Below are 23370 nucleotides of genomic sequence, written 5' to 3'. Positions count from 1 at the left end.
GGGTGAGTCTTTTAAAAGAGGCCCCGTGGATACAGAAAACACATGTTTCACGGGGCCTCTTTTAAAAGACTGACCCTGTACATGTATATAGGGATCCACGCAGCTGTGTGCATTTTTACTCTCCTTAGAAGTGACTATGAGGGCCCTCATTATTACTTCAAAATTTTCCACTACACACAAAGAAGTCGAGAAGGCTGTTTTCCTCTGCTTATCAGTGCCAGTGCAACCTCAGATAGAATAGAAAGATGCCCCATATGCAAGGTATAAGTGTGTTATTGACAGTCTCCACATATTTGAGAGGTCAAACTTTGTACTAATGGAACTCAACACCAAGTGTGCTGACCACTGTGAAATGCTTTTATTTCAAGTCCCAAATTATACTTAAATTTGTTACATAGTGGCTAATATATTTCGCTGTGATTCTTTGAAAACCAAATGGCTCTGGAAATGCAAGCATGCTGTAATCTCAGTTGGTATAGTTTCAAAGGCATTTCTTATTTACTGCATTACCTTTAGAGGACCTTTTGTAATTTAATCCTTTCAGCCAGGAATGGAAATATGCCAGTGACCTCGTTGCTGCAGCTTCTGAAATATGATGATGGCATCTAAGAATTTATATACATTTTTTCTCAATTCTGTTCAGGGCTTGCTCTGGGAACTTGAAATATTTTCCCAGCCCAACTCAACAATATCCAGCTATATTATTACTAATATGGGGTCACTTGCAGCCCCGTTTCTTTGCTCCAAAAAGCAGGAGGTGATACGTTAATATTAGCCTAAGAGTGCCACATGAATTTTCTTTTGCTCTAGACACCTCGACCTGAAAAAGAATATATGCAGGAATGCTTCCAGATGACTAGTTGGTCCAATATATTTTATTTATTTGGTACACTTATGTCTGGGATGTGGGAGAAATTTGGTTCGGTTCACATGCAAGCCTACCAAATTCACACGATGCCCCAAGCAATACATGAACTGAAACACAACTTCCCTTCGAATCTTGCATTTCTTAAAATTTTGCAATGCACTTCTTCAACAAAAAAGACACAAAAAATGTTTACTAGGAGAGAGAAAAACACATGTATTCATGAAAATAGCATCCAAAGATGTATTACGGTAGTGAAGATTGCTTGCAAAAAAAATATATGCATATATTGGGATAAATTTGAACGAAATTGCATGTGAATTTTCAAGCAGATCCTTTTTTTTGAAAAAAATAAATCACAAACTGATGCAAAGATGGAGCACACTGAATTTCAGAAGGGAAAAATGAGAAATAGAAAGAAATAGCCCACCCCTACTTATATCCACCTTTCTTCCATCATGAAACTCAAGGCAGGATATACTGGATTCCCATATGGTCTCCCAAACCTTTTCAGTTTCCGCAAGGGGATGTCATCCTATTAGACACAATCTAGTTTTGTGCCCAATCCTGAATATGCTGAGTGTGTACCTTAGACTTTTAGAAATATCTCAGGAAGACTAGACACATTCTGAGTTTGCATAGGGCAGAGAGAGAGAAAACACCTTTGCTTGGCCGTGTAAATGCAAAACCGAAAATATATTGACTAGCTGAAAATTACAGTCTATTAATGACCCAGAAAGCCAAGGCCTCTATTGAATCAATTGCTCTTTGTCTGAAATAAAGTTATAGATTTTCATTTCCTGGCACACTGTTGAAAGGTGTTGTACAAGTTTCCTCTTATGGTAAGGGCTGAAAGGTTAGAAAGCAGCTGATCACATTGGAAGATATGTTCAGTCACAGTTCACAAGTTGATCTCACCCATGTCATTCAAGGAGGCAGCTTTGTTTTATGCATGCGGCTGCCACTGGATATTTACTGTACTGGGAATGTATACTAGACAGATATGGACTAGAAAGTAAAGTTGTTTTATGTTTGCTACTGTGGCAAATAATAGTATTACTAGTGGTATTATTCGCAGAGGATGCACTGACTGGTATGCCAGACTTTCATTTGGGCCCTGGTTTTTACCTTCAAAATGATTTTTCTTAATTTATCTAGAGTCCACGGTTATTAGTTTAGAAATATTAGAAAGCCTTTTTTGTTGTTTTTTAAAAAGCAGGAATTTTGGAGCAGCTAGCTGCTCTGTGTGTATATATATTAGGAGACATATATTTCAAGCCTATAAACAGCAAGTTACAGGCTACACTGTTGGATGATTGTCTCCTATGGAGCCTAAATAGACACTGCATGCATGTAACATTCTCCCTGCTTTAAAAAGAATAAAAAAGGAGACTCAGGGACTGCAGCTGGGAGAAGAACATTGGCAAGTATCAGCCATTTCATCTTCAGAAAAACTTTGCAATTATGCTTTACGGTTCTGCATCTTATGTCACAGATGTGTTGTAGACCCTACCTATGCTTTTAATATCTTTCAACTTAAGTAACAAAAAAGAATCACCATTCTCTGAAAATGTATAAAAAAGTACCCTAGAACAGTGGTTCCCAATTGGTGGTCCACAAACTCTAGCGGGTCTGTGCAACCATTCACATAACTAAAACTACATTAGAGACATCAAAACCTTCAAAAGCAGTGGGTCCAAGGCTTGGCTTTGAAAAACAGAGCATCCACAGTACTTACCTAATTAGTAACCAGTCCCCTTCAAGATGATGACTGGATACTATTCTTATTAATTACCCACTTTCCTCCTTTGGACGGTAGACCAGTGCACAATAGCACAAATTAATTTGGAACTTCTCTTCCGTTTTATTATCACATGTGTGTCTTTGTGCATGCATGTGTAAGACGGAAGGTGCCGTTTCAGATGCATAGCTCACAATATACTATTTGCATGGCTCTCTGGAGCTGAACCAAGAACTATAGAAATGAAACCACTTAAATACTTTGATTGGAGATTTCTATTAATGCTGTTGGGATTGGAATGATTTCTTGTGTTAAATGTTGTTACAATTAATTCACTGTCCGTTGGCTTATAGAACAATCCTATGTATGCCTACTCAGAAGTAAGCTCCATGGAGTTCAATGTGCGTAAGAGCCTCAGCGCCTAGGGCTTGCCGATCGAAAGGTTGGCGGTTCGAATCCCCGCGGTGGGGTGCGCTCCCGTTGCTCAGTCCCAGCACCTGCCAACCTAGCAGTTCGAAAGCACCCTCGGGTGCAAGTAGATAAATAGGGACCGCTTACTGGCGGGAAGGTAAACGGCGTTTCTGTGTGCTGCGCTGGCTCGCCAGATGCAGCTTTGTCACGCTGGCCACGTGACCCGGAAGTGTCTCCGGACAGCGCTGGCCCCCGGCCTCTTAAGTGAGATGGGCGCACAACCCTAGAGTCTGTCAAGACTGGCCCATACGGGCAGGGGTACCTTTTTATGCCTACTCAGAAGTAAGCTCCATGGAGTTCAATGGGACTTCATGCAGTAATAAGATATTCCAGAAGCTAGAAACAAAAATAATTTATTCAAATTTGAGTGCATTCAATGCTAATACAGCACACATGGGACGTAGTTGCGGCTGCATTTGAGACTTGCTTGGGAAACCCATCAAGTTTTATATGTACAACAGAATGCAATTCAATTTGTTTGCCTTTCGAAGCTAAATTAATTAATAAGGAATAGCATAGATGCAAATATAGGATCACTGCATCTGCTAAAAAATCCAATCAGTAAAGAACACTCAGTTACACATCCAAGTTGGAATAAAACATCCAACATCTAAAAATGATTAAAATGTAAAACAGGGAACTTAGCGCAACATCAAATATAAAATAGAAGCATATAGTAGAACATAACAAAATCAAGAGTGTATTGATCCTTTCATGAGTTGTGTCCTATAGCATTGATCCTGTTGTCAATGTTACAAATTGCTCTTTCAATGTAGAACTATACATTGTGCATTTCAGGTTTTCAAGCATATTCTCAGCTTGGACTTTGTGAACTACTATGAGATACAGATCACTTCAGAATGCATTCAAAACAAGGACGTTTTTAATTATTTTGCTTTGATGTGTATAGGATTATTATTTTTATTAAAAAGTGCTATTTTAAAGTAAAGTAAATAAAATCCCTTCCACTAAGTGTACAAGGTGATTCACCTAATCAAATAAACCTAAATTATTATAATTGTCTACACATAATACTTAATATGCAATAATGCAGCATATGAACATTTACTTGGAAATATGTCTCACAGAGTTCAGTAGAATCACCTATAAGAAAGTGTGATTTTGAGTGTAGCCTTAGTAGATTGTTAACATAAGAGAGAAAGACATATTCAAACACAAAATAAGCATACTTCAGATTATTAATCTAGCAAACCCAGATTATTAACCTAGCAGACTGTGATTTCTTCTGTAAATCACTACAATATCCTAGATTATAAAAATCCGTTTAAATGTTCTAAGGATAAGTATAATAACCCTGATTTTCATGCTATTACAATAATCTTGCAACATGTTGCAACATGTTATTTATAATCTACAGTGACACTGCTTTCAACAGTACAAAATCTGGCTGAGAAAAATAGCTTGGCTCATTCTCAACAAAGCCTAAATACTGATCATGATACAACTGACCATGTCATAAATTCCCAGAGAAGAATTTAGTTTACCAAAACATGGCTTCCACATATATTTATTTTTCTGGATTAACTGGGATTTGCAGATGCTTCTGTCTAAGTAAGGTGTTCCTGTACATTTTAATTTTTTTTAAAATTCAAAGCAAGCTTCTATAATGACAATATGATTGCTGGTTTAATAATGGTACTCAGAACAGCATAGCTGTTGTACGTGAATCGATTTTTGGCTTCCTTTCTGTAAATAAAAAGAAACAAAAGAGAATTTGTCCGGCACACCCATTGTATTCTCTTTGGGATGTGTTAAAATTAATTATTTACTTGAAGGCACTGGAAAAAAGACAAAATGGTAGCAGGTGATCAACTTTAGGGTTGCTGCAGAATAGAATTTCAGGAAACTGGATCCAAGTCAGAAATTCAATTACTTAATGACAGTGATCCTGTTTCACTGTTTGGCTGTTGCTGACCCCTAAGGAGTGTCCCTGCCACATGAATCTTCTTAAACGTTTGGTAAAAGTCACGAGGTAGGTTTTTTTAAAAGAAACTACAAAACTGATGGATGGTTTTTCTGTCTCTCAAGTTTTAGTTCCCAATAAAATATTAATAGTTTTAAAACACACAAACACACAAAGGCCAGAATATTTAATCTTTCTAAAGATATGTTTCTGGAAAAATGAATGAAATGGGAAGGAACCTTGAACAATTTGTCCACACGACAACCTCACCAAATATTTTCATCTTTGTTATTTTTAAAATAATTGATAAATGGGTCCCTGGACCCTACTCTTGTGGCTTTTTCACTTCATATTAATCAGCATATCATGTGAGAAGCACCAAAAAGCAGAGACAAACAGGTACCGTCAACAAGTATTCACGCATGAAAGAAACCTGTACTTATTAAGAACCTTGAACTTATATTGAATCTTGGTCTCCCATGTTTAGTTTGCATTAAATTCCAAGGACTAGATGTTCACAGCTTGGGTTGTCCGACTATATGGCTGCTTGGAACCATATTGGCTCAGATTTAGAGAAATGCAGGAACATTTTGTGAATTGGTCTTAACTCCCTTCCCTGTAAGTCTTACCCACACATCCCCTTATTATCATTGGAGTGCGCTCCTATTGTACCACAAATGCTTGTGCAATCTCGTTTTATCCAGGCGAAGGGGTAAGCAATACAAGCAATTGCAGGCTATATAAGGTTTTAATTGTGCACTGCAGATGATCATGGAAACACTGAATGGTATATACACCACGGTTGTCTCTAATTGTTACAGCACTGGTGTACACAATGGAACGGAGTCAAAAATATCCGGTAATTTAAAAGGGAATGCCTTTCTTTTGGGTCGCTAGACTAAAGAGCTCCTGGTGAACAAGAGCGAACTGTACGCCTTATCTGCACAAATATCTTCAGATTCAAAAGAGGCTGTTTAATTTATTTATTTCAGTTTTATAACCCAATTCAGGGCCAAAGGCTGACAACAACAAAATTATTTAAAGAAGATTGCCACAAGCTATGCAAATATAAAATGCAAACATCTGGATCGATCAAAATTAGTCCTTTTTGCTGCCTAACTGTGGTCACAACACGCCTCTCTCTGCACAAAGAGGTTTTGCACTGCAGGATTTACAGTGCGGTTTTTCAGCTGGCTTTCGATCCTGGGCTAGAAAAAGGTCTGGGAGAGGGAAGTTGGAAGCATCTGCAACTGGACTGTGCTTCTTTAAAATAAAGGAAGGCTTGGAATGAGCGGTAGATTTGCACGCCTATATTTCTACGGTATTTCTCTGCGTGCTATATGGGTTTGGCTATATGGCTAGTTCTATATGGGATTGTTTTAGGAACAGCCTCACGCCCGTGGGGCTTTCAGAAGCAGAAAAGACGGAGCGGAGAAAGGCGCTAAGCAAGCAGCCGGGCTGGATTACTGGTGTGTGTTTCTGTCTTGCAGAAAATCCCGCTGCTGGAGGCTCCAGAAAGGAAAGCCCGCACGGAGAGGGATTGGCCCGGGCTGGACAGCTCCCAGCGGCTCCGAGTTGCTCCTCTCTCTCCCTCGCAGGGGCGGACCCTCCGACCCCCCCCCCCGCCCCTCAAGCGCAGCCGAAGCCAGCAACGGGAGGCAGCAGCAGGACGCCGCTCGGCATGTTTCGGAAGAAGCGTAAATGTGCGCGAGCAAGCGAGGCGCTCGCGAGGTCGGGGGAAACCCCCGCCCCCAGCCAAGCAGGCGGCTCCCCTCCCTCCCGCCCTCCCTCCGCCTGCGCCTGCCAGGGCTTCCCCGCGCCAAGGCCCAGCCCCGCTGGAAGCGGCTGCGGCTCAGCCAACTCCCCACCAGCACCAAGCGACAGCTGCTGGGAAAGGTCGCCGGCCGCCGCCCTCTTGCCCTCCGGCGCGGAGGAGGCATGGGGTGCGGGGGAGGCGCCCCGAAGGGGTTAAAAGAATCCTTCCCTCCCACCCACCTCTCTCTCCCCCCCCCCCGGGCGCTTCCGTCTCCTTCAATGGGAAAGCGTTTCCCTGCCTCCTCTCGCGAATGAGCGCGAGCACCGCCTTTCACACTGGCATTCCGGGATTTCCCTTTGTTCAGAGCCGGGAATCCTCGTCGGAAGCTTCCTCCGCAGTCTCCCCCCTCCCTCCCTCCCTCTCCCCGCAAGCTGCACAGCTCTTACTCCGGACTCGTTCCATGCTTTTCAATGGGGCTACTCCAGAGCAAGGGCTTTGAGCACTGGATTTTCCTGTTGTTGTGTTGCTCTAATCTCTATGGGACTCGGAGCAATTGCCTTGAGGACAGGGATCTTGCTGTTGTTGTTGCTGTTATTGCGGATGCTATTATGGTTATTATTATTATTATTACCACTACTACCATCGTTGCATTTTCCTGCTCTCAAATTACATACATCGTAGGTGCTTCGAGGATTGCCACCCGCCCACCCATCCCAATGCACGCATCTTTCTTCCCGCTAGAGGTAACCCCCAGTTACATCACCCGGGAAACCTGTTTGCGCTCCATGCCCAAGGCTTAGATTCCCCCCAAACCCCCATGAGATCCGAATTAAATCCGAATTAAACCTATCTGGTCTCCTGATACAGCGAGCAGGAGGCCCCGTCGGGGGCAATTTTAGAAACGTTAGGGAATCCGTAGTCAAATGGAAAGCCTCGCCCAGTGCCTTACATGCACGTCACATCCACACGAGCGGAACCACCCCGGGAACTCCTGTGCTGCACGTCCAGACACAATAAGGCTACCAATGGCCTTATTTTATTTTAATTCGGAGCTGGGGGTGTTAAGGGGATGAGCTGCGAGACCACAGCCTCGTTTTTTTCGGGGCTGGGGACGATAGAGTGGGTTTCGTTCATAGGGGAAAGCCCTGGAGCAATCCAGATTAAGGGGAGTTTGGAGGAGGGGAGGGGATGGGATTGGGGGGAGAGAAATAACCCTTACCTGCCTGAGCAATTCTTGCAGCAGCAGCAGCAACAGCAGCGGGTGGTGCTGGTGACAGCCCCCCCTCCTCCCGCCGGGGCTGCCACTGCAGTGAGTGTCTGGCGGTGGCAGGTGGAGGAGGAATCCCCCCGGGCGGAGAAGAGGAAAAGGAGGAGGAGGAGGGAAGAGGAGAAGCGCGCGCCCCGTGGCTGGCAGCGCCACCAGCAGCAGAGGCGGCGGCGGCGGCACGCGCAGCTCCTGGGATTCTCTCCCCCCCCCCCCGCCACGCGCCTGCTCCTCGCGCGCTTTTCTTCTCCTCCTCACGCTGCAGCTCGCTTTCTCTCTCTCTCTCTCGCCCCCCCCTCAACCCTCCCGCCTTTTCCAGGTGACGTGATGCCCGTTGTTTTGGTGCGCCCGACCAATCGGACTCGGCGCCTGGATTCTACGGGAGCCGCGATGGGCCCGTCGTGGCGGCAACAGGACTCCCCTCTGCCGACCATAACGCATTGCGCAGGGTGCACCACCGCCTGGTCCTCCTGCAGCTTTAACAGCTCTGACATGGAAACACCATTGCAGTTCCAGCCGGGCTTCTGCTCAGAGCAGCAGCAGCAGCAGCAGCGCCCACACCCGCATTGCCAGCAGCAGCAGCAGCAGCAGCAGCGCCACGCTCAAGACAAGCAGCAGCAGCGCAGCCCGTGCCTCCAGTGCAACAACTGCTGCGCTGCTCACTACGGCGCTGCGTCGGGCGCGGGAGATAACCTGCCGCTGCTGCTCCGCACTTCGTCGCCCCTTTCGGCGGCGGGCGCCTTCCGGGCGCGCTCGTCGACGCCGCTCTCGTGCTCCGCAGCCTCGTCGCGCCCGGGCAGCCAGCTCAACGTGAGCGAGCTGACCCCTTCCAGCCATGCCAGTGCGCCCAGGCAGCCCCACCACTACGCCCAGCCCCAGCCCCACCACCACCACCACTCCCACTACTACCAGCCGTGCCATAGCGTCCAGCCGCAGCAGCAGCAGCAGCCGGCGGGAAGCCCCAGCAGCAGCGTCGGCAGCGCAGGCAGCCACCCAGCAGCGTCCCAGCAGCGGCGGGAAAGCAACCCCTTCACGGAAATAGCCATGAGCAGCTGCAGATACAACGGCGGCGTCATGCGTCCTCTCAGCAACCTCAGCTCGTCCCGCAGGAACCTGCACGAGCTCGACTCCGAGGCGCAGCCGCTGCAGCCTCACCAGCCGCAGCCGCCGCCTCCCTCGCACGCCAGTCCCAGCGCTTCGGCTGCCGCCGCCGCCGCCGCTTCCTCGGCCAGCGGCGCCGGCCCGGAGATCGTGGTGTCCAAGCCGGAGCACAACAACTCCAACAACTTGGCGCTCTACGGATCCTCAGGCGGCGGCGGCGGAGGAGGAGGAGGAGGAGGAGGAGGCAGCCAGACCAACAGCGGCGGCGGCGGCAGCAAGTCGAGCAAGAAGAAGAACCAGAACATCGGCTACAAGTTGGGACACCGGCGCGCGCTCTTCGAGAAGCGCAAGCGCCTCAGCGACTACGCGCTCATCTTCGGCATGTTCGGCATCGTGGTCATGGTCATCGAGACCGAGCTGTCGTGGGGCGCCTACACCAAGGTACCTGCTGCCCCTCGCAGCGCCCGCCTCGCATCCCTGGTCTCGCTGTGCTTCCTCTATTCTTCTCTGTTCCTCTCCCCCCCTTTCTTTCTTTCTTCCTTCCTTCCTTCCTTCCTTTCTTTCTTTCTTTCTTTCTTTCTTTCTTTCTTTCTTTCCCCTCCACATTTCCTTTCTTGTCCCCACCCCGTCCATTCCTTTCGTCTCCTTCTTCCCATTCCCACTTTATTATTTTCCCTCTCCTTTCCGCATCTTTCTCCCTTTTTGTAGCAGTTCCTATTGTCATATCCTCCCCCCCCCCCATAAGGACATTCTCTGAATTGGGAAAAGTGCGCTCTGTTGCTTAGCAAATGTGGCTTCCCCGGCTGAACTGCTTTTGTGTATGTTAAAACTGAGCCACTACAGCTGTGTGAACTATTTTTGTGTAGGTCACACCCAAATGCAGTTGTGCTTCACAAGTAATGTGGTTTTCTAATGTCCCACCTGCTTACTTAGCCACTAATTTCAATATTGCTTACTTCCTCCAATGGGGCAGATAACCACTTTGAAACCCCCATAAAAGATAACCACTTTGAAACTCTGGTGGCATTTACTTCCAAGGAAGTGCCTTTAGGGATGCAGCCAAGTGCTCCAGTCCTGTAAACTCTGTTACTTGGAAGTTAATCCTACGGTCTCCATATCCAGAGATTCCTATTGCTACGGCCACAATCTTTGCCGCTATTTTGGGGAACCTTGCAGGGTGGCTTGGAGTTTGCTTGCTTTTCCTGCAGATGTTTAAAATGCCCATCCATGCATGCTTTGCTGTAGAACGAATGTGTATCGTGCATCTGCTACATTGCACACCATACTATGCAAGGAGTAACAGAGGAACTTGCTAACTTGCACAGCCAATCCATCTTAGCCTAGTAAGATTTTCCCCATAAACATTCTTCATCCATACATTCTGAATGAATGCTGTGTGGATGCTTTCTACACTATGATGCCCCGCATCTGGCATGCAGGCACTTGCTGCTTGTATCTCCTGAACTGAGCAGCGACAGCTGTGTGTTAAAACCCTGCCTCTTTGTTACCACACTGCAAAGCTGACGGGGGACAGACAATTGGATAATGCCTTGATAAGATAATAACTGGAAAAGCCAGCTGTTTAAATGCCTTGCATCAATGGTTTTAGCATCCCTTACAAGATTACTGCCCTTTAGATAGCTTTAATTCCAGAAAGGCTTGCCCAGTGTAGTTAGACCTGCATGTAACATTTTTTGGGGTGACTTTTTCCACTCCCAGTTGCTTTGCTAGGCCTTTAAAGGAGTTTATCTCTTCCCAGTATTGTACTGGGTTGCTCTGCTAGAATAGTGAGTTTACACTTAGCTCATTAGTTGTATCTTGTTTTGTGTTGTTGCTTTTTAATGTAAAGATCTATACTTTTAAAGGTGTTGTCGTTTTTTAAGAGCAAGGTCTTTCTTACAAAACGTAGCCTGTATTCCCCTCTGAGATCTTCAAGATGAAGGACACAAAGATCAGTGTAAAAAGCATCTATTTTTCTCTTGCAGGAGTCGCTGTATTCATTAGCCCTAAAATGCCTTATTAGCCTCTCTACAATCATTCTGCTTGGTCTGATTATTGTATACCACGCAAGGGAAATTCAGGTACGTTCCACTTATGATCTGAGGCTTGTTGCTACCTGTGTTTCAAGGACATTTCTGTGAAACTAAACAGACTGCATTGATGCGTTCTTACTAAAGAGTTAACAGTGCAACGTCTTAGGTGCTACTAGCAATATTGTCACTTCCAATGTCTGAGTACCCTAGTCTGCATGTACTAGATGTACTTTTCTAGCCCTCAATGGCAATTTATTAATGCAAAATGAAGAGCTTTAATGCCTGCCCATTCTTCTACAACAACTGCATGTTATGCTAATCCATACAGGATCATTTGACTAATTGTGGACTCTTCAGTCACCTCCAAATGTCAAACCTTGGTGCTGCTGTGCTAGGTGTCTATTATACAAAGATAGACTTGTTGCGGGTGGGGATAAAAGGTTATAGCAGGTTTAAATTCAATTCATCATTGACACAAGGTTTGCAAAACTCCAGTAATGAACTACAATGATATTCTTTTTTAAAATCAGCAAAGCACAGTTTTGTTTAAAGGGCTGATGATTAGCTTTTTCTTTAAGTAAATGTAGTTTGGAAGATCAGTCCCTTTCAGGATTTAGATATGTTTCTTCCTCTAAGGACATTGTCTCTGAATTGGAAAAAGTGTATTCTGTTGCTTACGAAATGTGTCTTCCTGACTGAATTACTTGTATCTGTGTATCACAAATACAATTGTGTACTTCACAAGTAAGGGTGTATGGTTTCCCTTATGTGCACCCTAATGTTGTATCTGCTTACTTGGGAGATACGCTTATTTCAGTATTCCTTACACCCAAGGAAGTATGCATGGGATGAAAACTATCTCAGTGTAGTAATACTGTCCTGTGTGAAGGGTACAATGTATTCCTATAGAATGCTGTTCAATTATCACAGAGAACTTCTTATAAAAGCAATAGTTAATATCTTTCAAGGACCAAGGCTTTTTCTTTAATTGATGGAGAAAAATACCAGCATGTAATAGGCAATCGTAATTGTGAAGTGTTTTCGAGCATTTTCAAACCAAACCATAGATCCTGAAGGTTCTTTCTCAGGTAGCTGTGTGTTGTATGGCTCAAGGTCACAGGATCTGTTTCTCTTAACTTGTACTGTAGCTCTAGTAGAAAGAACATTTACATTTTTAAAAAAATGCATCAACAATGTACATATATACATATCTATTCAGAAGTATGTCCCACTGAAGTGCAATGGGACTTACTCTCAAGTAGGCTTGAGTAGGATCGCAGTCTTATCAAACCTTCCTCCCAGCTTTAGGTTCATACTTCTTAGCACAAACAGTAGGATTGCTTGTGTGAAAGTGAGACAGTATTATTATTATTATTATTTAAAACAATCTCATTTTCCCTTTCTTGGAACCCATAACTTATTTACCAATATTTTTTCATGCACATCTTCCCCAGTAAATCTGAGCTAATATGTTTCAAATCACAATAATAGTACATCATTTTCAGTAATGCAAATAAAATATCCCCTCAGGAGTCATGCGAAGCCTGAAGAAGCTTACTGCTTGTCATAAAAAAGATGAATATAATTGTACTAAGCATTTAAAATGGATAACAGGAATATAGTTTACATTTCTTTAAACAGATGTTTGATTTGTAGCACTCTTGTAAAAAGATCAATCTTTATTTGCAAGTAAGTATATGCAAATAAATCAATTCAAATCAATATAGGGCTGTGCAAGTTTTTTTCCTGCTTCCCTAGAGCAAATCTCAATGAACACAATGGAACTTACTTCTGAGTAAACATTCAAATGATTGAGTTGTGTATGTTATAAAATCAGCATTGCCTACAACCAGTTAAGCGACGAAGTTCTGAACATCAGTGTTCAAATAATTTATTCTTGAGCATTTGAACCCAAGTAAAGAGTTCGGCGAGTTATAACCTTACAAATACTTTATGCTGGTGAATCCCCCCCCCCCCCCCGTGATATATTTATGAAAGTGCTGGTAAATGCAATAAAAATTAACTTTTTATTACAGTTATGTGATTACTTCTAAACTCACTACCTTTTTAAAGTGGTTGTCAGTGACTACTGATGATTTGTTTTACCAGTAATTGCCATTATTGTTGTTGTATCTTAAAAGCCTAATTAAATAGTGATAGTGGTACAGTGGTACTCCTTTAAATCTGGCTACTGTAGACAGCAGGGCATTCTGGTGAAATTATTGGTACGCTGCAAATCTTCAAATGAAGTATGGGCTTTTCTTTCTTTCTGACCACAATGACCTCATTACATCCTTTACATCCTTTAGTTTCCCCTTGTGAAATATCCACCTGCTCTCTCATGACCAGAAGATAGAAAATTAGGACAGCAATAGTCAGTGCCCACAAAATCAGCAGCAACTAGCTATTTTTGGGTGGATAGTTGTGGGGAAATCATGTATGCAGTGATTTGAGTTCATTCACTTCTGTGGATGATGTAGTTCTGCGTTATAATTTGTCTAAGTTACCTGTGACTATTTAAATGTATTCTGAAAAGAAGTGTAATCAACATAGTATAAGTTAGGAGAAACAACAGACAGGAACATTTTTCTCTAATTATGTTGCAATAAATATTTTAGTTCTGAAGGAAATAGCATTACATCGTAACCAGGAATATTAGCTTAACAAATGTGTTCTCTCTCCCTCTCTCTTGCTAAGGAATGAAATAAGGGTTCATTTTAGTTCCAAAAAGTATCACAGGAAACCTTCCAGTACAAATAATTTTCCTTGGGCTTTCCAGTATCATACTCCCCAGATATCTTAGTGATAGAAAGTTCAAACACTTGTATAGTGTTGTTTTTCTAAGCCTTGGCAGTGGCTATTTTTAGTTCTGGTATAAAAGCTTTTAGATAGCATATAAATCTACATCAGTAGGCAGCCTGACTTCACTATTTTCCATTGAGGGCGTAGGGAAGAGTTTCACTATATATTTTTAAAGCTCAATTTCTATAGAAAGAAAGAAATATCACCAGCTCTGTACACAGTACAGGCTTTCACCTTCAGCACTGTGGACAGCTCTTGGCATCAGAAGTTTTGCTAATACTTGTTTATGCAATTTAACATCTTTTGGCCCGAAAGTAAATGTGTACGTGAACATATAGGAAAGGGAATATGCAATGTGATTCAAAGTATTTCTGGAAATCCAGTGTCAGAAGAATATTGAAATTGAGTTAAAAGACATTTTTGAATAGAGATGAATGGCTTATTTATTTTTTATGATGTACATACATGCTGTTAAAATGCGCTACATTCGCTGTTTGCATAATCTGTTGAAACACAAAGGAGAAAGGATGTGAGCAGCTTGTAAGAGAAAAGGTATTAAACCCTGCAGTCTTGTGGAGGGTATTCAGAGGTGATGACCACTCACTTGGAAATCTTCGTAGTATTGTATTTGGCCAGTTCAGTTCCAAAGATTTTGCAACCCTTGGAAACTGACATCTGTGCTAAGCCTAATCTTCATTCTAAGTCCATCAGCAAAACAAATAAATGCTTCTGCTCCAATAAGTGTGCATAGAATTTTGGCATTTGACAGAGACCAGCCTTCTAAATAGCATTTCTGTTAAAAAGTGATACTTGTGCAAAGTCATTTTGCTTTAGAACGGAGCACAATTACAATACTCGTACCATTTTAGAATTATTTTAAATATAAAGTATTTACAGATGTTTACTGAGGCACACATTGCATAATATGAAGATCGTGCTTCAGGCCAATAGAGGGAGGTATGCTTTTTCCTACAATAATGATTGTAAAACACATGCTGACTGAAAAGAAAATCCTAACACAGCACCAATGCCTTTCTGGGTGTAAATTAAGAATTTCAATTTTTGTAGGGGAGATTTTGTGAAGAATATTATTTCGCCATATGCAGTAATGGTCTTCCCTTTATAGAATGCGGCAAGTAATAACACATAACTTGGAAGGCTTCATCCTACCTTTCCAAAATAAGGGGAAGCCCAAGAAAGAAGGGTAAACTAATCAGTTGTATCTGAAAATACTACAGTGTTTGTTCAGGGTCTTTGAATTCTTGCTTCATTTGCAAATATATATATGTGTGTGTGGATGCACATGCATGTGAATAAAGTGACTCTTTGAAATATGCATGCGGTATGAAGAGTAGCAGATTTGATTGATTTTCTACATAGGACTCATATCTTCATGGTTTTCAGCATAAGTGAGCCATATGATTATGAACATGCAGTGCAGGTGATACCTTATTTAGCACAATGTTGTTATAGCCACATAATTAATGCTCATCGAGCACTAAAACATGAGCTTATGTTCTTGTAAAAAAAAGAGGACAAAGGTTCTTGAATTTAAAGAAATGCAGTATTTTCCAGTAAATGTTGTATGAGAGATTTGAAAGTCAGTCATACCTATTTATTTAGTACAACGGCTTCAGTATGGTTGGAAGATCAATAAAAGATCTGTGGATTATCTTACAATAAGTCAATCCAATGGTGCATGCAGCCCAGTACAGTTCATTGTTACTGGTGGTACCTTTTCAAGTTGTCAAGCTACATTTTCTGTTTTTTTGCTGTCTCTGATTAGCATGATAGTAAGCAAAGCATAGGGACGCGGGTGGCGCTGTGGTCTAAACCACAGAGCCTCTTGGCCTTTCTGATCAGAAGGTCAGTGGTTCAAATCCTTGCGATGTGGTGAGCTCCCGTTGCTCTGTCCCAGCTCCTGCCACAACCTAGCAGTTCGAAAGCACGCCAGTGCAAGTAGATAAATAGGTACCGCTCTGGCGGGAAGGTAAACAGCATTTCTGTGCTTCTCTGGTTTTGGTGTCCCATTGTGCCAGAAGCATCTTAGTCATGCTGGCCACATGACCCGGAAAAACTGTCTGCAGACAAATGCCGGCTCCCTCGGCCTGTAAAGCGACTGGACTTAACTCTCAGGGGTCCTTTGCCTTCTTCTTTTTTAAGCAAAGCATATATGCTGGCATTGGTATGTGGTTGAATGGGGATGGATTAAGAATGGAAAGCATATCTTATGGAGCAAAAATGTTATTTAGAGGTTATTGCAAAGTTTAAAGAAAAGAGTAGCATTTTAAGCTGTTAACTGTATGTAACATTGAGTTCTTGATGGTCTGACAGAATTTTGAAAATAAGAAGTAGTTGGTGTTTTAGATCTGTATCATTCTTCGGATGGGACAGCCGAAGTATACAGAAAAATACATACTAGATAGTGGTGGGCTGTCTGTTACTGATGGATATCAACCTTTTCAAGAAATAGGAAATTTAAGTTTGGATTGACTGTTTCTCATCCACTTGGTAGTTAAGTGCTATTTGTTTTGCTCGGACTGACTCCCAAGGAAGTTTGCATAGAATTGCAATTCTAACCCAGTTACCCTGGGAATGAACCCCATTGAATTCAATAGGACTTACTCCTGAGTGGCAGGATTGCACTGTAATATTCATTTGCACTTTAATATGCACATTAGTTAGAAGTGACTGTGTAATGTTCTCAGATGTATAGACCCTTATGTTGTTTTGTATAAAACAAACTGTGTGTGTGTTGTGGATTGCCTGATTATAACTTCCTACTCCTGAATCACAGAAGATAACATATACAGTTATTTTTCCTATTTCTTACATTTTCACGAGCTTTTTAAGGTGTATTCCAAAATGAGCATGTTAAGTAAGCCAGCCCCATGCTCTTTGTACCTCCATTTTCTTTCATAGAACCTGTACTTTAAAAAGTTCTTACAGCAAATAATGATGTTACAGAGCTCTTAAATAGCTATCCTCGTGCTTCACTGAATGGCCTGTGTACCCAGAGTTTGGTATACTGCGGAGAATACAAAATAAAGCTCAAGCCTAACACTCAGACTGAAGACCTAGGTCAGGGGTAAGCAAACTTTTTCAGCAGGGGACTGGTCCATTGTCCCTTAGACCTTGTCTGGACTATATATATTTTTTTTGTGGGGGCGGGAGAACAAATTCCTGTGCCCCACAAATAACCCAGAGATGCATTTTAAATAAAAGCACACATTCTACTCATATAAAAACACACTGATTCACGGACCATCTGCAGGCCGGATTTAGAAGGCGATTGGGCTACATCTGGCCCCGAACCTTAGTTTGCCTACCCATGACCTAGGTCTCTGTTTTATCAAGAGTGAAATATTATATTTTATTTTGGGGCATTGGGCCTACCTTGAGGCAAACACCACCAAGCTAGACCCAAGCAAGTACACACCTATGAGGACTTACATGCAAGTAACAATCTATATATTCACATTGATGTTTTTGCATTGATCAGGATTCCTGAATTTCTGTGTCATAGAACAGTGTTTTTATTATTATTAATGCATATCTGTGATGCATCTCCAGTGGCTTTTAACTGCTTAATGTGACACTATCCCTCCCTCTTATTTTATAAATCCAAGTTGCATCATGTTGTGTCTTGCAGGTCATTGGAAATAAACGCAGTGAGATAAAGACAGTGAAATTTGTCATCAGATTTACGTATCACATTGTTTTAGAACTTATGTGATTCTTAGAGAGAGAAATCCTGAAAGGGGAGGTCTGCAGACCTCATGCTTGGCAGAAATTAGGCACTTGTAGGTCATCAGGGGTCACTAACATCAGGGGCGTAGGAAGGGGGTGCTGGGGGGGTGCAGCCGCCTCGGGTGCCATCATAAGGGGGGTGACAAAATGCCGGCTGAACTCAACGCTGCCTGTGTAGTGGAACCGAGCGGGGTTGAGTTGCATTGCAACGCCGATGCGTCCCCTTCCCACCTTTGTGGCCGGGCGCATGCGTGGTTGGTCAGACCCTTCTCCCCCTGCCTGTCCATGTCCTGCCCTCGCTCAGGTAGTGCGTGCGTGTCTGTGTGGCCGTAGTCAAAGCTGTGCTGCTCATGGGGCAAGGCAGGGTCTTTCTGGGGCTGACATGGACTCCCGAGAAGGGCACGGAGGCGGGAGAGGCTGTGGTTGCCTGCTTTCACCTTTCATTTAAGGGCCAAGGCGCGCTGGTTTGGGGATGGGGAGGAGGAGAAGTGGCGTCTAGGAGAGCTCCACAGCCCAGCTGGTTTGAGGGGAGAGACAGAGAGGTCACGCTCTGGTGTAGGGGTGGAGAGGAGAAGAGGGAGGCGAGAAGGAGCCGTATCAGGACCAGCAACAGCATCGCCTGCGTGGCTTTCTTTGACGGGGGTGGAGGGAGGTGGGAAGACGCGATCTGTATTGGGATCGCCTGTGCATCTCTCTTTGACAGAGGGGGGTGGAGGGACGATGGGGGAAGGTGGGATCTGCATTGGGATCACCTGCATGGCTCTCTTTGACAGATTTCAATTGCAATGCAGGAGTGGGAGGAGTGACAAAAAAATTTCCACACCGGCTACCACCTGACCTTGCTACGCCACTGACTAACACCACACACATAGTTGCATGGGCAGAGGCTTTCCCTGGTGTCCACCCCAACCCCCAACCCCCACAAAATGAGTCTTGGAAGTAGCATTCAATTGTAGCCAATATAAGAGGCTGCAGTGTGTGGTTGGGGTTGGTGCTGCCAACAGTTCATCTGGTTTGGAAATGTGCCCATGGCTCCAAAAAGGTTGGCAGCGAAAGAGCACTTAAATAAAGGAGAGCAGCCACAACCGAGGGGGAAATCTAGCACACTTTAGCATTAGATGCTATTGCCTCATAAGCATTTCTGCCCATAAATCTTAGGTTTCTTCTCTGTCCCACAGATAAGAAATTACGCAGTGTGCGATACGTGTACTCTCTTCTCTTTAATATTACTGAATTTCTACTAGGAGCCTTTGTTCTTGTGGGGTTTGATGGTGACCGTTATTCCCAAGGCAAGCCTAATTCACATTTAAAACAATTACCTTTAAAGGATCAAGGTATATTCAATCCCTTACATTTGCATCCCTTTCACTTATGTCTGCAGTGCTCCATCACCTTCAATGAAAATGTCACATTTAGGTTATTACAACTATAATTCTGCTAATGACACATCAGAAACCAGGTTTTAGTTTTCCTCCCTAAGGTTCTGACTCTTTGAATGAAAAGTTTTTTGGGTTTTTTTTGGGAAAATCAGGATTTTCTCAGCCCTCCTGTTATCTTCCTTTGATGTTGTCCTCTGAATCAATTGCCTACTCACACACCCCTTCCTACTTATTGCACTGCAAGTTGTTGTACCCATCCTGCTAGGAATTTGAGATGCCCCGTGTTAGATGAAGAACCAAAAACCTTGCATATTGGTGGTTACAATTGCAAATAACATTGAAACAGATCTAGAATGGATTGATTTCAGTGCCATTGACTTCTGCAGATATGTAATTTCAAATTACATGCAGTAAAACTTGCTGTGAAGAGAGACTTGTGTTTCTTGATTCCTTGCTGTGCATGTTCCCATGGACACACTTTTAAATAGCAGGTATCTTCTGCACAAGATGTTGTCACCAGATGATACAGACTGTTTTATTCTCTTATTGTTTTTAGTTTTAATTGTAGAATATTTAGGGTGTGGACACAATAGGGAGAAAGGTTCTGACTCCATCCCCGCCTGCAACTTCCCTTGCTGTCTCATTTTGTGAGAGTTTCCAGAAGTTTCTGAGAGCTTCTGGATGGGGGGGGGGAGAAATGATGGAAGGGTTAAGCTCCCTTGCTGTTGCTTGTTCTCTTCAAATTGTCAGCTCTTGATGCTGTTCTTCAACGAAGAAATGGATTGCAATTTCTCAAAAGTGTAATGCTGAGCTAAAGGGTATGGTTTAGTCCACAGTAAGAGAGATAAGTGGTCTTAATATAAAAAACAACAACAATCCCTGTTCAAGACACAGAACAGTCTACTCATCCTTCCTTCAAAGGTTTCCCTTACCTTAGCCACTCACTTTATCTTTCTGCTTTCATACCCTGACACTTCATTGCCTGTAACATTTGCTCCACCAGGTTTGCTACCGTCAGCAGTCTCAGGGTCTCTTGCTCTCTCAAGTGGTTTCTCTTGCTGTCCCATTAATCCTGAAATACCGTATTTTTTGCTCTATAAGACTCACTTTTACCCTCCTAAAAAGTAAGGGGAAATGTGTGTGTGTCTTATGGAGCGAATGCAGGCTGCACAGCTATCCCAGAAGCCAGAACAGCAAGAGGGATCACTGCTTTCACTGCGCAGTGACCCCTCTTGCTGTTCTGGCTTCTGGGATTCAGAATATTTTTTTTCTTGTTTTCCTCCTCCAAAAACTAGGTGCGTCTTGTGGTCTGGTGCGTCTTTTAGAGCGAAAAATACGGTAATATTCTAGACTCCCTCCTACTCTATCTAAGGCAGAAATCCTAAACCCTTACCTGGATGCCTCCACCAGTGGATTGGATAGAGGGCTTTGCTTCTACGGAGGCCCCACTGCAGTTGCAGAGTATGGTGGAAGGGAACAAAATGAGGTGTTCTCTCTCTCTCTCTCTCTCTCTCTCTCTCTCTCTCTCTCTCTCTCTGTGTGTGTGTGTGTGGCCAAGTGGAGACAGCCAAGAATCTACTGGCTAACACCCACAAAGGGGCACGACTTGTACCTCTTGGTCTGGCCCAAAAGCTCATGCAGCAAAAAGCACATGGATTTTACTCCCTTCCCTTCTGTCCTGGCTGGTGTGAGGAGCATAGGTTCAGTTGTGGTGGTGGCTCCACAACCTTTTTGTATTCCACTTCTCTCCAACCAGTGTTAGGATTTGTTTAACTGAGCAAATACAAACGCTTGGAGTTTTTGCTCTTCTGTTCATGGAAAGAGTTCAGCTCATTGAAGAGGTCTTTAAACAAGCAAAACCTTTCTGTGTTTTACAATGGTTTAATGCTCCTATTGATTTGGTGGATCAGAAGTATTATTATAAATAAAATAAATACATGGAAAGATCAACTGATCACAGAATGGTGATTTAGAATACAAGTCATATTCTTCTCCTGTTTGTATCAAAACTAGAGAATAAGCTAGATAACTTTTCAACTGCAAATTGAACTTCTCACCATTGGAAAATTGGCAGATTTCTTAAGAAACATAAATGTCCTTTTATAGAATAGCTTGTTTACTCAGAAACAATAGCTATGTTAAAACAGACAATAAACAGTTCATTATTAGTTTGTTTCCAAGTTATTGTTAGCAGCAGATGTTTTGAAGATTTATATTCATGTCACATTTGTAAAACCTTATACAATAGGATTGCTAGAAGAAAGGCATCATTTGAATTTTACCATTCTATAAAAGTAACGTTTTAGAGTTTGTCATCATTGGTCAGCACAAAAGCAGACAAAGCCACACCTAGCTTCTGTATATATTTTTGAATTGTGAAGGCAGAACAGACTGAGGTTTTATTTTTAGTCTTGATATTGTGCTTCTGGCTCCTGTAGAACTTATTTAACAATCATTTTTTGGGGTGAGACTTCATAGTCCTTCTGTCTTTGTAGAATGTGCCTCTTGTTTGAAATAAACAGATTATTCAGCTGAATGGTATTTTGCATGTCATCAAATCTGGTGTGCTAAAAGATTAGCAGTTATGTTGGCAAACTTCAAATATTGTGAAATATATGAGTGGATAAAAATACAATTGTTCATTGCATCACTTGTGAACAGGACAAGAAGGAGTAGGCTTAATTTACAGGAAGTTATATTTTGGGTAATTTTAAAAAATATCATGTAAGAGCAGTTAAGCAGTGAAATAAGCTGCTTAGTGGGGTTATAGAATTTCCTTCCTTGCAGATTTTCAAAAAAATGTTGGACAGACACTTGCTTGGATTTGTAGTGTAACAAATACTGCCAAATGGGACTTCATATTTGGTCAGATGGGCTGCCAAAGATCTTGAACTGAAACATAAAACACAACTTTGCTGTCAGAATAATTTGGCATGTTTAAATTACAAATTGCATCCTTCAGCAAAGCTTGAATATTAAATCCCACCTTTCAGCATCTTGCTGTAATATATAAAATTGGCAGAATGAGGCAGGCATTTTTAGTGAAAAGAAACATTTTACAGTACATGCCTTGGGCTATTTGTTGCTCTTTTTTTGGTAAAAATTGGCATTATCCCTGGAAGGCAACACTGTCACTGGTGCAACAAGTTCTGGTGCATTGGTGAAATGTACTTCTTTTGACCTGCTCATGTATAACTCCCATAAAAAGTATAATATCAGAAGGGGAAGTTGATGAACAGGAGGACTATTGGCGATCTGAAGTTCGAACAAAGCAATAGATCTAGAAGATTGCATATTGTTATATTTCTCTACTCTCCTTGGGTTGTACTTATCAATCATTATTATTTCAGTCATGACTGGGTCCATTTTCAACTTGCTTGATTGTCCATGATAGCCCATTATTGTCCAAGATGGTAGATGTTGGTTTACATATAGAACTTGTTTAGATTGTTACAACCCAAGTCCTACACAGCCTAACATATCCACCAGTGGGAGTTTTCTTGCTAGAACACATGACAGTATATGAAAATATTCTACATTGCATGATGTTAGAACTCAAACTTGGAATAAGGGGAATCCTGTATTAAGGACCCGGAGAAGCCTAGGCAAGAAGATATATCATTACAAGATGTTTGAAGCAACTGGTGGATGTATGGAAGAGGGAAGGGCATTCTAAGGTTCACAGGCAGTGGCAGAAAATGCCTTTTTTGGGGTCACTGCCCCGGTGATATTCAATAATCTTTAACTACTATCTGTCTCCTGAAGGGTAGCTGGGTTAGTTTGTTTTAGCAAAACAACAAACAGTTCTGTGGCACTTTAAAGTATGGTTACCAGACGTCCCCATTCCCTGGGGACGGTCCCCGGATTCACAAATCTGTCCCCGGACAAAATCTGTCCCTGGAATGTTCCCAGGTTTCATTTAATGCCCCCGTATTTATATTTTAAGTGTTGCAGATTTATTAGTAGGGAATGAATGTTGCATGATTGGTTCAACGGCACAAGACACATCATACAGGGACTTCCGACAAGACAAAATGGCGGGTGCCATAGCAGCGGGCAGCTCCTGAAGCCAGCCAGAGCCAACTGCGCTACCAGGCTGGCTCCGGGCTACTGAGACTGCTGCCACTGCCGCCACTACCAAGGGGGAATCAGGGATGCCTGGCGTGTCAACTGGGGGAACCGCTGACCAGCCCCCCCCCGTGACCCAAAGCGAACCAGGAGCGAGAACACCCGGCTGCCCAGCGGTGCTCCGGGGCCAGGAAAACCCTGGAGCTGATGCAGGGA

At 43.0% G+C, this 23370-nt stretch overlaps 1 protein-coding gene and 1 long non-coding RNA gene across 3 annotated transcripts in view; one reads left to right on the top strand and one right to left on the bottom strand.

Moving 5' to 3' along the window:
- The window catches only part of LOC308597909, a 78735-nt gene extending 70634 nt beyond the window's left edge, over positions 1–8101 (bottom strand). The window contains exon 1 of the long non-coding RNA XR_014013276.1: positions 7977–8101. This is a non-coding gene — a long non-coding RNA (uncharacterized lncRNA). The remainder of the gene's footprint in view (positions 1–7976) is intronic.
- Positions 6662–23370, top strand: part of KCNN2 (potassium calcium-activated channel subfamily N member 2) — a 94472-nt gene continuing 77763 nt past the window's right edge. The window contains exons 1-3 of one of the 2 annotated variants that reach the window (XM_081213652.1): positions 6668–6704; positions 8341–9563; positions 11108–11203. In XM_081213652.1, the coding sequence (XP_081069778.1) occupies positions 6683–6704; positions 8341–9563; positions 11108–11203 (1341 nt within the window). In that variant the 5' untranslated portion in view covers positions 6668–6682. Of the gene's footprint in view, positions 6705–8340; positions 9564–11107; positions 11204–23370 lie in introns of both variants that reach the window. The other variant, XM_081213653.1, reaches the window with a different exon arrangement.

The sequence above is a fragment of the Podarcis bocagei genome, assembly GCF_964188305.1.
Source record: "Podarcis bocagei genome assembly, chromosome: 11".
Lineage (NCBI taxonomy): Eukaryota > Metazoa > Chordata > Lepidosauria > Squamata > Lacertidae > Podarcis > Podarcis bocagei.
This window is presented reverse-complemented; position numbering and strand designations above follow the sequence as displayed.